This window comes from Notechis scutatus, chromosome Z (assembly GCF_049901735.1).
Source record: "Notechis scutatus isolate UNSWTSFEM ecotype Mainland chromosome Z, rNotScu1.2, whole genome shotgun sequence".
Taxonomy (NCBI): domain Eukaryota; kingdom Metazoa; phylum Chordata; class Lepidosauria; order Squamata; family Elapidae; genus Notechis; species Notechis scutatus.
In genome coordinates, this window is record NC_142025.1 from 77,628,332 (window position 1) to 77,644,342 (window position 16,011).

Genomic DNA, 16,011 nt, shown 5'->3' on the forward strand with positions numbered 1-16,011 from the left:
ATACCCAAATAAACCAAGCTGATGCCTATATTCCTTTCTCTCTCTCCCTTCCCTCTCTTTTTTTTTACTGTCTCTTTTTCTTTTCCAGGACTAACATCCCTGTTCAGGAGGGAAGAATGTCAGGTCTACCATCTTCAGCACCTCAGACTGCATGTCTGCCGGCACCCTGGACAGGAGGGAGGGGGGGACTATGGAATCTGGGTTAGAGCCAGGGTGAGAACAGAAGAAAAGAAACAGGAGAGAGGAAATTGACAAGGGTTAGAATAACCAGGTGCCAGTTTACTCCAGACATCAAGGACAACCGGCCTGAAAATGAGTGGATAGACTGCTCACCATCAAACGGTTCCCAAAACTTCCAAATGACGTACTATTGGATACTGGTGACAGCTCAAGGGAGGTGTACCAGGAAGGAAGGATTTATGTGGAAATTCTTCTTGTTTGCCTTGCAACCATTCTACACTAGTAAAAGTACCTATTACTTCAATCAAATGGAGTCTAGGGTCGTTCTTTCCTAGAGTAAGATTTGGGGCAGGTCTGACACCATTCCTCCTCTTCATTAGACTAGACATACTTATTTCCTTTAATCATTTATCATACAGTTAAGAGGTACTGCTGGACCTCTTTGATACTCTTCTCTGTACTCTATTTAGGGTCTCGTCATCTTTTTTTAATCGTGACAACCAGAACTGGACATAGTATACCAAGTGTGGCCTCATTAGTGTAATATAGAACAGTATTATCACTTTTTATTATCTTGATACTATCCCTCTGTTGATGTAGCCTAGGACTGAATTGGCTTCTTTGGCAACTGTAGCACAATGTTGGCTCATGCTCAGATGATAGTCCTCTGGGACAGGGGTCCCCAACCACCGGTCCGCGGACCGGCACCGGTCCGTGGAACAAGTCCTACCGGGCCGCTGAGTTTGTATGCCGCTTTTTTGATGAAAAGTGCTTTGGTGAGCTTTTCCGGTAGAAAGCTCACCGGAAGCACTTTTTCATCAAAAAGATGGCGGCGCTTATGCTTCGTGAGCTTTTCCGGCAGAAAGCCATTTCTACCCGGAAAGCTCATCGATGGAAGAGTGCCGCTTATTTTTGATGAAAAAGTGCTTCCGTGAGGTCACCAGAAGCACTTTTTCATCAAAAAGATGGCGGCGCCCAGCTGATGCCGGTACCGGGCATGGCGCCCAGCTGATGCCGGTACCGGGCCACAGCATAAAAAAGGTTGGGGATCACTGCTCTAGGACACCTAAATCTCTCACAGTTATTACTGTTGATCCAGGTACTGTCTGTTTTATACCTGAGCATTTGTTTTTTCAGAACCTTACTTTCTCATAACTGAATTACCTCTTAGGGCCTATTATTCAAATCTGTCAAGGTCCTTCTGAATCTTGAGTCTATCTTTTAAAGTAGTAGCAATTCCCCTCCCCACCCCAAGGTTGGTGTCATCTGCAGATTTCATGAATCCTGTTTCTATTCCTTCATCTACATTATTTATGCAGATATTAAAGAACACTGGGCCCAAGACAGAACTCTGAGGAACCCTCCTGCATGCTTCCTTCCACATGGATGCAATTCCATTGAAGACTAGATATGGAGTGTGTGGTTGGTCAGCCAATTGTGAATCCATCTGGTGATGGTACTATCCATCTCACATTGTTCTATCTTACCATGAAATAAGTTGTGGTCTGCTTTGTCAAATGCCTTATACTTGTAATATACTTAGACCCTCCCAATTCTAAGTATACCATATGTACAGCATATATCCATAGCATTTCCTTGATTCATTTCTTTAGTTACTTTATTAAAGAAGGCAAACTATGTATTCTAGGCAGCATAGATTAAAAAAGCAGTAGTAATTGGGAAGCTGAATAAACATACTCTTTTGGGCTTATATTTAAGGCCAAAATGAAGAATATTTACATTTCTCCCTTTTTTTTCTTTTCCCTTCTTACAGGGATGAGTATTCTATATTAACAATGATGTTAATAAACCAGAATTTTATATTCTTTTATTAATGGATGCCCACAATTTTCCAAAACAAACCAACAAAATATATACATAACCATCACAAAGTTGGAACAAAGTTTAATACTTTTGTATACTGATCACTGTTTTTGAAATGAGGCTTATTTTTTAGTATTGTTAATTGATATAATTTGACAAAACTTAAGGAACTGAACTTACTGCACAAACCTCTCTTATTACATCCCATATTCTTTGATAATAAACTACATTCTCATTCTTTTTAACTCAACCTTTATTTTACCTTTATTTTACACAAAAAGAATATTAAAGCTATTCTTTACTTTTTGAAAGATAAACAAGAAACAATTACATTCTTGTGAACTTCATTTCTTTTCTGAAAGATTTATATTACCTTTCGTAATCTTCTTGATACATCACATGCATTTTTCTGACACATACTTTTGCCTTTTACTGCTTCTAGAGAAAAAACTGTGAAAATGTTCAGTTATATGAGGGAAACTATACAATGTATATAGTCTTGATTTCTAAAGGAAATTAACTATGAATTTAAAGGACAAAAGACTTATTTGAGTCAACTTCAACTCCTGCTGACTAGATATCCATGTCACTTTCTTGCCAACATTTAATAAGTAGTATGTCAATGCAATCTTCCGAAGTATTTTTCAACATCTCACTTTATTCTACACTGCTAGATTTTCTGGAAGTCGCCCATCTAAAGTACTATTGTGGTCCATGCCACTTAAAATTTTAGAGATCTGCTGAGATCACTAAGGTATTCTCAGCCACTGTGGCATCTATTTAACAGTAATTTTTTTAAAATAATCAATTAAAGAATTTAATCCTCTTGCACATATAATTGAAAAGTACGCTGTATCACCAAATTTTTACTTTTATACTCAGTGAATATGTAAATGATGCAATGAACAATCCATTTTAGAGTATGTGAGACCTCTGATATAGAATATGTAAATTAGAAGTCAAAATTTTTAAGTTGAATATCAAGACCTCTTTTTAAAGAAGACTCTTGTTGTCCAAAATATATTGCAGCACACAGTATTGGATCAAACAAAGCAATGATGTGACTTGCTATGGTACAAAGGAGTAAGATTTAGACTGAAAGAACAAGAGAATGTGTAGTTATATAAAGATCACAACATATATTTACTGTTTATGTGAATAGTCATTTTTGTTATTGTCAGTTTTATTACCCCACAAAATAGGATTTCTTAGATGGGTCAAGTATATTTTTCAAGGACTTATCTGCTGTTATTAGACCTAAATGAAACCCCTGCCAATAATGAGAATCACTTGTATTTCAACTCCAGGATGTCAAAGCTTAAATTTTTTAAAATGTGAATTTACCAACTTTTCTCAGTGCAACCTATAAATTTAGTCTACAGAGGTTTATGCCACAATAAATATAAGTTAATGGTTTATAATATGGTCAATAATAAATCTTGCATATAACAGTTCATTGCTTTCTAAATACATCAACATTTTTCAGAACTAGTGCTCCATTATTAACTAATACTGAACTATGTTTTATTATTGAAAATATCTACAAGGACAAAGAAAACTGAATAACAGGGTTATACTGAACTCATTATTTCAGTCATAATATGACTTTCTTAATATATAATTAAAATGATCTGGTCATTTACTAAATCAGCAAGCTGTCAAAATTATTTCATTGTACATAATTAATTAATATCTCAATTACTTTTTACGTAACTTCTGTCAGATACACCTTTAATATATGGGACAAAAAAATTTTTTCAACATACCATGAAAAATTGGGCATCCATGAACAACTCTTCAAACTAGTCTTACCTTTAAAAGTGAAGAATAATTCATTTTGCATTCCAGCTCTCTGCATTTTTACATGATGGCATTCAGACTTTTCTAATGAAACCTCGCAGGCTAGCTCCACAACAAGCTTGGCCAATATCTGAAGCAGCTTCTTTTCAAAAGAAGCATTATAGATACTATTGCAGGGAGCTGAATGATACCGTGCTGTAAACTCATAGTAAAAGTTAGGATCAGAATAAGCTGCAGGGAAAAAAAAGTTTAGATTGAAACAAAATCAAGATACCAAGATTAAGATTTAAAACTTCTGAATTTATTTTTTAAACAAGAATTAATTGCACCAAAGGAGAAGAAATACAATCCCCTAGAATATTACATTCAGGAACAAAGTTGCTACTTTAAGTGTACTCAACTAGTTGGAATTCTCCTATGGGATCTTTTTCTTTTGAACAGCAGATAACATTTTATCCAACCATTGTCAACATACTGTTCATTGTTCAAGAATCACAAGAAGAAGAATTTTTGATTACAAATAACTCATGCATTTTTGAAGTTGAGATCTAGACATTTAATTTTCTTCATGTATTTTTTATTACATGGGTTGTATATTAGTGAAGTTATTGACTTAACAATAGGCAGATCAAGACTGAAAAATTCATTTAGAGATGGAAATACAAAGATGATCAGATACTAAAACTCACTGTCTTCTTCAAAGATATGCTGTAACGATAAAAAGGGAGGATTGCTGGGTAAAAACAGACCTTTTAAGTTGGCTGATTAAAAATAAAACTACTTTTCAACCTGAAGAATACCTGTTTGTAAGTCTGACAAAATATTTTAAGAATGGCCTGTCCCAGAGCAAGATTTGAGTTGCTGAACTCCATGGCCAAACTGGGTGTTTTCATCACTTCCCATATTATAAGAGAACCTATATATACAATATCCTAGCCACTGAAAATATTTATCATATTTTGTTCAACTATCAATTATATACATCCACTAGGCTTAAATATTGGAAAGAACAGCCCATTGGGACCTGAACCATAGACTGTCATGTTTCCTCCTGGGCTCAAACGTAAATATTATATGCAAAACTGCTGAGTTTATAATTAAGGCAACGGTCCCAAGAACCTGGTACATTGAACAAATTGACGTGCCCAGTAATGGAGATTCATCTGATTACTGACTCCTTGTGTAACTACATCTGTATTTTATCATTGCATTTCCTCCTATCTACTTTATTCTGGAATTAGACTTTGTATTTTATTTTATTGATAACACCGCAAGATTAATTAGTCAATAAGCTACTTCTGTTTTCATAGGAAAAGATTCATCCAATTCAAAAAGGGCTTAGGGGAAATAGGATTGCCACATTAGTATACATTAATAATAGTATACCCCATTAAAACAAGACCATTATTTTCAAATTAAGATAGAGAAAAGAAACAAATATAAATAACTACAAACAGTATATTCACACAATTCATATATTGCATATATAAAATTTTATTAGAATATAATTTCAACAACAAAAACTATTACATGTTGAAAAAAATAGGATAAAAAGTAAAAGATACAAAAAACAAAGAAAAACAGAAATAGAAAAGAAAAAAATAAGACTATAGTATAAAAAGGGAAATATATTAAGAAATGACTTCCCACCTCTCTCATAATAAGTATAGGCATTTTTAGTAACCTATCACTTTATCTTGAAATGCAACAAATAATCTCTTCTTCCATATCTCATTTCTCGTCTATAAACAAATCCTGAAAGCACTTCAATCCTGATCTCAACAGGAGTCCATTTAGGATTACTCTAGATAGCAATATACCTATTTTAAATCTGATCAAATAAATCAACTTTATATTCCTTCTTTTCTTCTGACTATAAAAATAATATTCTGGATCCATTGCTGAAAAAAACCTCTTTCAGTATGTCCAATCTTACAGTATTCTGCTTCAATCTGTAATGGGGTTACAGTGTTCATCTCTTTCAACTATAACCATTAATTCCCTCTAATAGCCAATTTTTACAGCAGCAAATTCAAGTATTCCTCCTCTCCCTCAGAGTCAGTCTCCACCAGGGGCATGACAAAGTGGTAATCCCTTCTTCATTCTCTAACTCTTCTTGGAATTTGTTTTAATGTTATGATCTCCTTTCCTTTGTGGCTTAGGGGTTCATCCCTTGTCTTCTTATATATTTCATCCCTTGTTGCTTTCCTGGAAACTTAATGTGTCCCTTAATAGTTTATGACGCCTTGTTTAATTTGTGTGTGTTCTGTATATTTCATCTATATCTCCTTGAATCTCATCTATATCTCTACTTTTTTGTAAGGCGTCTGCTAATAGTCTTGTCATAATCTTTAAAAGGTCCTCCTTTTTATTTTCCACTACATTCTGTAATCTCAGAAAGAAAGCTGATTTCTCCATTTCCAAATGGACAATTGCTTCTTCCAAATCTCTATTTACTGCCATTAATTTTTGTTCCATTGTCTTTAATTTCTTTTCTGTTAATTCTGGTTTTTCCCCCCACCACCTGTATTTTCTATTCATTTTTGGCTATTGCCTCTTGTATCATTCCTATTTTATCGTCCGACTAACGGATGTCTCCCTTCACCTCTCCCATCTCATTTTTAATCTCCTCATGATTTCTCGCCATTAACTCTTGTTTTTTGTTTTTTTTTTAAAACAAGTTTTATTAAAAATTTCAACAACAAACAAATCATTACATATTTAAATCTTTTCCTGTCTTTCTACAGAAATTTCCCCAATATTCTCATAGAACACAAACAAACACAAACAAACATAAAAAAAAATCTTTTAGTAAAGTACCTTGGCCCCAGTTACCTCTCTTTGCATGGGCAGCGCATATCACTCTTCACAATTCTATCTTATTTAATCCATCTTAATTAAATCATTATATTTATATCTTTTGCCCATTCATTATCCCTCTATCTCTTCTTATAATAAAAAGAATTTCTCCTGAAATCACTAATCAGAGTATGATGCCTTTCTATCCTCCCCTAAGTTAGTAAAATTAACATTCAACATAACAAATACCCAATTCGGTTCTGCTTGGTACATTCTATCCACCAAAAATGTTTAAATACATTGTATCCTCCTTTCCTTCAATATTTTATTACATTTTAAAAATCAATCATTATTAAAGACTTCAACATTTTAATTTCTTATTAAATCTTAAACCATTCTAATTTACTATTTCAAATATAAATGTTACAATACCATCTTCTGTACCTAGCAGAATCTTTCTTACAGAAGTTTATATTTCATCCTTTGTCCCTAAAAAAATTCCTCTTCTCCATCCAATTTTAAAACTTTGAGGCTTTTCTCCGCCTTTCCCCTTTCTTTCTTCCCCCACCAAATCTTCCTACCCCCTTCTTCTTCTAACCTCTGCCTTGCTGGGATCCCTTCTCTGTTGTGTTCCCTTTTTCTCTTGTTTGCTATCATTATATTTACTTTGCATCATATTTTTCTCTTTCTCAAATGTTTTTTTAGATCTTAAGTCCTTCATTTTCCTTGCTCTCTTCCTTCCTTCTTTCTTAGATAAGTTTTGGGATTCAATAAAGATGGCGTCTTCGTCTTTTCCTTGTTGTTGTTCTTCTGTTTCCATCTGTTTCATTGTCTGTTGGTAATTGACCAGCGCCATTTCTAGAAATAGAAAAGCTTTTTCCATACCATCTTTGCAGGCTGCTTTTGTTTGCTCATATTCATCCCTCAGGTCTTCAAAAGGAAAAGCCATTATAAATAAATCTTTTCTTTTCTTTATTCCTCTTTCTTCTTACACCAACCAAATATTCCGAGAGAAAGGTAAAACAATCCCAAAATCCACAATCCTCAATAAATCCAAGCAAGCCAAAATTCCCCTTCCTCTTCCAGGGGTGGTATCAAACAAATAAAAAGAGAGTCCAAATCTATATTTTAAAGCCTTATTAAAATTATGTTTCTGTCCTCAAATCTTCAAGGCATCTCCTCCAACAAGATCCAGATTTATATATTTTTTGTCCTCTCCCTTCCGGCTTAATTCCGTCGGGAGGAGAGTAAACTTTCCTTTCAGCACCTCAAAATTGCCGCTTTTTTTCTCTTGTGGAAAAATCATCAAAAAACCATCTTTTCCAGGAATTAAATTAGATAAATCTCAAAGCCCTGGGTCAACCAAGAAGAACTTTCACTTTCAATAACTTTCTCTTCTTCCTCCTGCGCATACTTGCCGGGCTGCCGACTTCTTTGTGGCGGCCATTACGGACCGCCGCTGCACTGTCCTGGTAAAAGGGGGTTCTGCCGGCCAGGAGGGGTCTGCAACACCCCAGACCCTTCCTCCGGATCCCCTTACCTTCAGCTACCCCTGCAGGGCAGCCTTGCTCCGCACCCGTCCGGATCGAGCCCCAAAGCGGTTAGCGCGGCAGGGATCGCGCAGCTTCGCGAATCCCTACCGCCGTGAAGCCGACAAACCGAAACCGCCATTAACTCTTGTTTTTTGTCATTGATTCCTGTATCATGAGTAGAGTCATCTGCATATTCTGCAAGTTCAATGTAGATCCTGATTTCTCTCCCCCAACGTTTTCTATTGAGTGTTATCCTGATAGTTATTTTACTCCACTAGTCATTGCCAACTATAGAGAATGGTGCTCATCTCCGTTTCAAGATCATTGAGCCAATGCTGTCCAAAAACATTTTTATTCATGTGGCCAGCATTATATCACAGAGCACTTGTTCCTTCCCACCAAAGTGGTACCTATTTAACTACTTGTATTTGCATGTTTTCAAACTGCCAGGTTGGCAGGAACTGGGTCAAGGAAGGGAGCTCACCCAGTTTGCATGGCACTCTTGTCTCAAACCTGGGCTGCTGGCTTTCCCAGCCAACAAGGCCAGCATCTTAATCACTGCTACTGCATTGACCCAAATTGCCCAAAGCAAGACCCAAATACAAGAAACAACTTTACATAAAAAAGAAGGCCTCTACAGCAGAGTTCCTCCACCTTTCCAGCTTTCAAGATGGGCTGGGAGAGGAAGGGGGTGGTTCTGCATGAGAGGCAGGTGAGTGTGCATGTGTTTTGATATAGGCTTCACCAAAATCATGAAGCACATGCCTCATCCCAACAAAACCCCTTTTAATTAGGCTAATGTGAATTCCTATCATTCACATCCAGCAAAGTCCTGGAAAACAGTCTTTCAAGAGTGATTTACAACCACAGACCTTACCAGGCTTAAAGAGTTGCCAGGCTGATAGCTTCCAAGCGCAACACTGTACAAGAAAATACTTGGCAAGGAGTCACAAACAAATCTTCACCCTAATTAAATGAACTAATTGTCTCCTGCAAACACCACTCCCCTTTCGCGCCTCTTTATTCCCTATGGGAGGGGCCATTCACCATCCACCTGTACCTTTACCCCAGAGTTGACCCTTGTTCCTTAACTGTTCCCTTCCCCTGGCAGCTCTGCGCATGCACACATTGGGAACAGCTTCAGCCCCACTGATCTCCAACTCCTAAGGCAGCTGATAACTGTCAGACAGCCTTGCCCCATCTCTGCCTCTGATACAGAGCACTTGTCAGAGCCTTCCCCAGACTCCAGGACTGGTGTCAACTATAGAACGTGTATTCAAAATGTTTACAAAATGCTGGAACCCTGACAACTGGACCATGTTCCTCCCCAATCTCCTCACTGTCCAAGTCTGCCCCCAGCATTGCTGGCGGGCCACAAAAGCATGCACAGCTCCATTTGCGCAAGTGGCAGACACATGCACCTACCAATTGTGCAACTGGAGTGCATGTGTGCTTGCCTGCCACTCATACAAGAGGGTATGCATGCACCTGCACATGCTCACCTGCCATTTCTGCAGCCTAGTTCTGAAGGGCTCAAGCCCCGATGATGCCCTGGGGATGCCTGCTCTACAGCATATGGAAAATAAAAAAGAAAGTGCTATCACAGCAAACATTACCCTCTGAGATTAACCTAATCCTAATATATAAATAATTAAATATTTCTGAGAAATTAAGATACTTTTTGAACTATTAATTAACAATCATTGATATACTTTAAAATAATTAGGACTCAATAACATTTAACTTAAAACACAGAAAATATCCTATCACTTGGATCAATTCAACCCATGCATATATAGAAAAATCTTAGTAAAAATAAATAATATTATATCATGATCAAGATACAATATTTTAAGAATTAGGCCTCATTCAAACCTATTTTGTTACCTTCAATAACCATTTGATTAATAGTTTATTCAAACTACAATTTTCATTTTTTCCCCAATCCAGAATCTGTAAAGATTATTATATGGCAGCGGTTGCCAACCGATGGGCCGCAGCCTACTGGTGGGCCCCGAGAAAATTTTGGTGGACCACAGAGAAATGTCACCCCCAGAGTACCCCGCAAAGCAATTAATCCAGGATGCGCAGAAACACAAAGCTGCACTGCCCACATGGCCCGTGGAAACCCTCCCCGCCCACTCACTCCTTACCCAGCAAACTTGCCTGCTAAATTGCTATTTTTCCTTTTTCCAACCATCAGCTGTTCTGCTGTGCCGGGAGATTTAGATTAGCTAGGAAGGAGGAAATGGTTGGATTTCTTACTTTCTAACTAGTCTTTAGATCTTCAGCTCTGCTTTTAAGCACAGCCGAACCTCCCTTAGGACTGAAGGTTCTATTATTCAGTGCAGACTCACGGCAATTTTTTTTATGTGACAGACTGAGCTAGCCGATGGCAGATAGATAGATCACTGAATGATTCTATGAACAACTCAATCTGCCTGCCTGCTTTGCCTGGTTTTGAGTAAAAGTTGCTCTTTTTTTATAAAAAAATTAATATTTACATACATGGTGTGTTGTGAATTAATTTTGTGAGTTTGCTTGCAAGCAAATTTTATGTGACAGACTGAGCTAGCCGATGGCAGATAGATAGATCTCTGAATGAATCTGAGATTTTGTGAGCAACTCAATCTGCCTGCCTACTTTGCCTGATTTTGGGTAAAAGTTGCTCTTCTTTTTAATTAAAAAATCAATATTTATATAAATATAATATTTACATACAAGCCATGCCCAGCCAGTCACATGACCACCAAACCACACCCACAAATTAGGCCACAACCACAGAACCGGTTAGTGGCCCCTGGGATTTAAAATTATGAGTTTGGTGGTCCCTGAGGTCCAAAAGGTTGGCGACCCCTGTTATATAGGACCTTGACAGAGATATGTAACCTTGGCTGTCAAGGCAACAAGTAGAAAGCCCACCATGTCCACATAATGTTTAGAAGCCAGTCAGAGATACCTCCTTAATTCACTGGAGTATAAGAAAGGGGAGAAAACACCATACACTCAGATTTGCACAACATAACCAATCTCAATAAAAATAATTTTAGACTTCTTGTGGAATTCCTGTGGATTTCATTAACTGAATTGGGCTGACATAAACTATAATTAAATTCATCTTTACTATCAAAGTCTGAAAGTGTAAGAGGAATTAAACTAATTTAGTTGTTCTGATGTAATAAGAAACTATTTGAAATATACCTCAACACCAATAAGCTACAAGCTTTTGGGAAAGGGACAGCTTAAAGAGGAACAAATAACATATTCATATTATGGTTTATTGCCTAAGACCATTCTATCTGAATCTAACCACAGAACAAACTTTGGCTATGATTTCTTAATTCTCTAGTATAGAATGAAAATATTTTCTAAATAATACTCCAAAGGGAAAATACTTTAAAGAAAGGTAGTTTGATTTTAGAATGCGCTATGTTTATATTACAATGCAATACTGAATAGAATTCCCAAATTTTGTTTCAAAGTTGGAATTAAACAATTAAAGAATTGAACATTGTTTTGTCAGACTGCTTTAAGCAGTTTCAATCCTAATGAAAAACTGTTTTGTGTGTTCTGTCATATGGAATAATGGCAACTTGACACTAAACTTTGTTTTCATTCTACAACCATAGAAATGGGTATGGCAACTGTGAGTGCCAGCTACTGGCTAGCCTCAGAAAAGGAGCACAACACACATTGAACACAATGCATGAACTCAAATTACCTAATAAATACTTTATCAGGGAGGAAGCATTATTTTTATCTTCAAAATATTTCTCAATATCTAAAATGTGGTTAACTATCAGTGGCAGCAAAAACTGAAATCATACATGTTTTAAAGCCATAGCTTCAAGGAATGTTTTAATAAAACCAACCACAGGATATTGAAACATTTGCACACTTTGATCCAAACTTGAGAGAAAACTCTGGATCACAGGATGCCTTACTTGAAGCTTGAGTTAAAATTCTGGAATTCAGTTTTATCCAAGTTGTTAAACATAGCCTTAAGGTGAACATTTCGCTTATCCCTAATATTCGAGCTATTAGTTAGATGTTATTTTTCTACTTTCTCAGAGTTTTCTACTTAATTAGATTTCTTGCTACCTTTTTAAAAGAAGCAAAAAACTACAGGAAAATCTATATGCCTATATTCTGTACCAAAAGTATTTAAATACCAATTGTTCTGATTTAGCTGGTTACAGATTAATTGCAGCAACATGCTTAACACTATGGTGAATTCATTATATACCTTTGATTAAAAAACTAAACATTGAAAAACAAAAAAGGACAGCTGTCTTACCATAAATAACATATTTAATTAAATAGCTTTTTTCTTCTTGCTCAGTAGTAGGCTTAAACACTAGGGAACATGTGTAAATTCCACTCATGTAAGATTTGAAATGTTGGAATAAAAGAGTTCCTGTTGGGGATATTGTCACAGATTCATTTCCTGTTTTGAAAAAATAAAATAACTTTTGTTTTTTAAGGACTTTCAAACCATAGTAATTACATAGTTTAATTATTTAGTCTTTTGTGAATTTTTCAAATTATAATACTCCCCAAAAATATTTTGTAAAAGATCAACAGAACCAGCCAGTACTAACTGATATGAGAGACAGAATTAAAGAGATCTTCATAAGTTGCAGAAGTGCACAGAAATAAAATTACTCTAATTTTTTTATATGTGTGTTCACTTATTGCCTCCATTATCACTATATACAGAAGAGTAAAAATTTATTCAGCAGTATATTATATTCTCAAACACAAATCTGTCAGGTGGGAGATATTTGAACATTGGTATCATCCCTCACAAAGGTCTAAGAGAAAAATATCCTAAGATAAAACAATATTAATTCTATAAAGCCAGCCCAAACTATTACAGGTAATCCTTGAGTTACAATCACTCATTCAGAGTTCATTCAAAAGTATGACAGAACTGAAAAAGGGGAATTTGTGACTGGTCTACAAGTTGCAGCTGCTGCAGCATCACCACCAACATGTCATCATGACCCAGGTAACCATTACTGCAAGCTGCAGTCACATAATAACAATTTACAAACTTCCCTACCAGCGTCCCAGAAAAGTCAATCAGGAAGTCAGTAGGGAACAATTAGCTCTCATAAATCATTCCCACAGCTTTTTCCCCACAATACCCCACTATAAATTCCTGGGATCTATACTCTATATAGTATCCCCTGTCTTCAGAGCCCACCTGCTGCCATTGCTCCCCAGCACCTACTCAGAGAGCCCTCTGCTTTTCCATGTTCTTTATCTCCCACTTCTTCTTACTTAATGATCCATGCAGGCATGGGGTTACAACTAGTGGTGAGCTACAAATTTTTTAACAGCTGGTTCTCTGGTTCGGTAGGCGTGGCCGGTTGGTCATGTGACTGGGTGGGTGATGTCACTCATCACACCCAGCTCCACCTCCCAGCCACTCACCTCGAAAGAAGAGGTAAGTTTCAGCCGGTTGGTGCAAGTGCCACCACTGGCTGGCCCTGCCCCTTCCCATTTTTCAGCATGTTTTTCGGGCTGTTTTCAGGCCATTTTGGGGCCGTTTATAGCCCAGAAAATGGCCTGAAAATGCCCCCCCATGCCCTGAAAACTGTCTGAAAACGGCCCCAAAAACAGGCCGAAGAACAGGCAGGGGCAGGGCCAGCCAGTAATGGGATTTGCCAGTTCGCCGAACTGCGCCTAATCTTAACTACTGGTCCATCAGAACCAGTGCAAACCAGCAGCAGCCCACCTCTGGTTACAACAGCAACAGGGAATGCCAGGACTTCAGTAATTAAATGATGGCATTGTGCCTTATGGCAGCACTAAACCTGACATGCTGTCATTAAACATGACATCGTACTTTATGATCACAGTTTAGTAACAACAATCCAGGTTCCAATTGCCATTGAAAACAGTATCAATTTAGTTCATGATCTAAGGACCATATTGCTTTCTGGATCTCAGAAAAATAATTATAGAATTACAAAAATAATGTGACACTGATCCTGGTCTCTCTCCTGATATAACTGTTTCTCAATCTAAGTTAAGAAAAGAGTTTTCTTTCACAGATATTACATGGTTGTCCAGCATAATGAGCCGGGGTGGCTCAGTGGTTGGAATGCAGCACTGCAGGCTACTTCTGCTGATCACCAGCTGCCAGCAGTTTGGCAGTTCAGATCTCACCAGGCTCAAGATTGACTTAGCCTTCCAAAAATTCACTAGACAAATTAGATCTGAATTTAGATTACTGAAGCATGATCTTTTACCACATGCTTTATACTCACACCTTTTACCAGAAGTGCAGAGAGGCTGGATTCTTTACAAAAAAGTTAAGCTACAGGATTTGATGGCATATATCAAGAACTACTGAAGAACTGTAGACCAGCAATTAAATGCTGGCTTGCCTCCTTTTTTAGTTCCATACTATACTCATGTTGGCTGTCTCCTATTTTCAAGACCAAAATAATTGCAATTTTGAAATCAGAAAAGGATCCAAAAGTTCCCCAAAGTTATAGGCCAATTGCTCTTCTCTGTGTCACCTACAAATGTTTAGAAAGACTTGTGTTAAATGAGCAGCCTTAGCAATAGAATCTGTAATCCAAGTTGAACAAGCTGGATTTTGTCCAAGACAAGACTGTAGGGATGAAGTCCTTGCATTAAGTTTCTATCTGGAGAATGAATTCCAAAGGAAAATGAAAAATTTCTCAGTTTGTCTTGACCTCTCGGCAGCCTATGATGATGATGAGAGGACTTCTCCTCAAATTAATAAAGGTTGTACCTTGTTGTAACATCACTGCCTTGACTGACAGCATGTTGAGTAACAAGTTATTTCAAGTTTTCACCGAATTCAATAGAAGCAGACATCATAAGTTGGACTTCCACAAGGACCAGTGCTATCCTCTGTTCTTTTTTCATCCATAGTCTGCCTGAAACTTATTTATTTATTAAATTTATTTATGCCAATAATATCATTCTCACAGTCCAACAAACCAACTTCAATGATGCAGAAGACATTTTCTCTCAAAAGCTGAATGACTACTTTAAAAAATGGTATCTCCAACCAAGCCTAACAAAAACAAAAGTAGCCACATTCTACCTTAGCAATAGCTATATAAATTACCAGCCTTCAGTGAAGTCTAGAACTATATTTTATAATATAGTAATTCCCTGAAGTACCCTTAAGTACAGGAGTAACACTGGAGAGATCACTAACCGTCCAGCAACACCTAGAAAAAACAGTAGCAAAATTGAAAAGTCACAACTATTTACTGAACAGACTGGCTGGAACACCATGGGGTGTTGATGCTAACCTCCTAAGCTCCATGGCTTTGATTTATTACACAGTTGAATTGTGTCTACATGTATAGTAATAATACCCATACCAAAATGTTGATATCCAACTCTGCTAGACAATGTGTATCATCTCTGGCACATTGCATAACACTCCTATGCACTGGTTATTTGACCTTAGCAATATCATATCACTTCACATTAGACGTCAACAAGCTCTCATTCAGCTATGGTCAAAGATGCTGAACAAGGTCCTGCCTATTCACCAGGACAATGCACAGCCAATCACAACATTGAAACCCCATAGGCCAGCTTGGAAAACATCTATTTATTTAACATCTACCCAGTTTAACCCAGAGAATGCCTGGATACAGGAATGGTCCAAGATAATCCCTCTACTAAACCACCTGGTTTTACTGGCCACATTTTGTCTGGTTGAAATTGAACAAAATTAGATGTCATTCTGGAAGAAGTGCCTTAGCCCTGTATCAGAGGGAATGAAAAGATTTCCCTTGTTCTGATTATGCTGCTGATATGCAAACTATTAAACATAGTGTGCAAATTTGTTCACAATGTGATTCTCTGATTTCCT

The 16,011-nt window shown here is 37.0% G+C and overlaps 1 protein-coding gene across 1 annotated transcript in view; it reads right to left on the bottom strand.

Annotated features, from left to right (window-relative positions):
* Positions 1 to 16,011, bottom strand: part of ZPBP (zona pellucida binding protein) — a 52,874-nt gene that overhangs the window by 12,453 nt on the left and 24,410 nt on the right. Inside the window, exons 4-6 of the mRNA XM_087947075.1 lie at positions 12,433 to 12,582; positions 3,817 to 4,035; positions 2,378 to 2,454 (exon numbers count right to left, since the gene is read on the bottom strand). Of these exons, the coding sequence (XP_087803201.1) occupies positions 2,378 to 2,454; positions 3,817 to 4,035; positions 12,433 to 12,582 (446 nt within the window). The remainder of the gene's footprint in view (positions 1 to 2,377; positions 2,455 to 3,816; positions 4,036 to 12,432; positions 12,583 to 16,011) is intronic.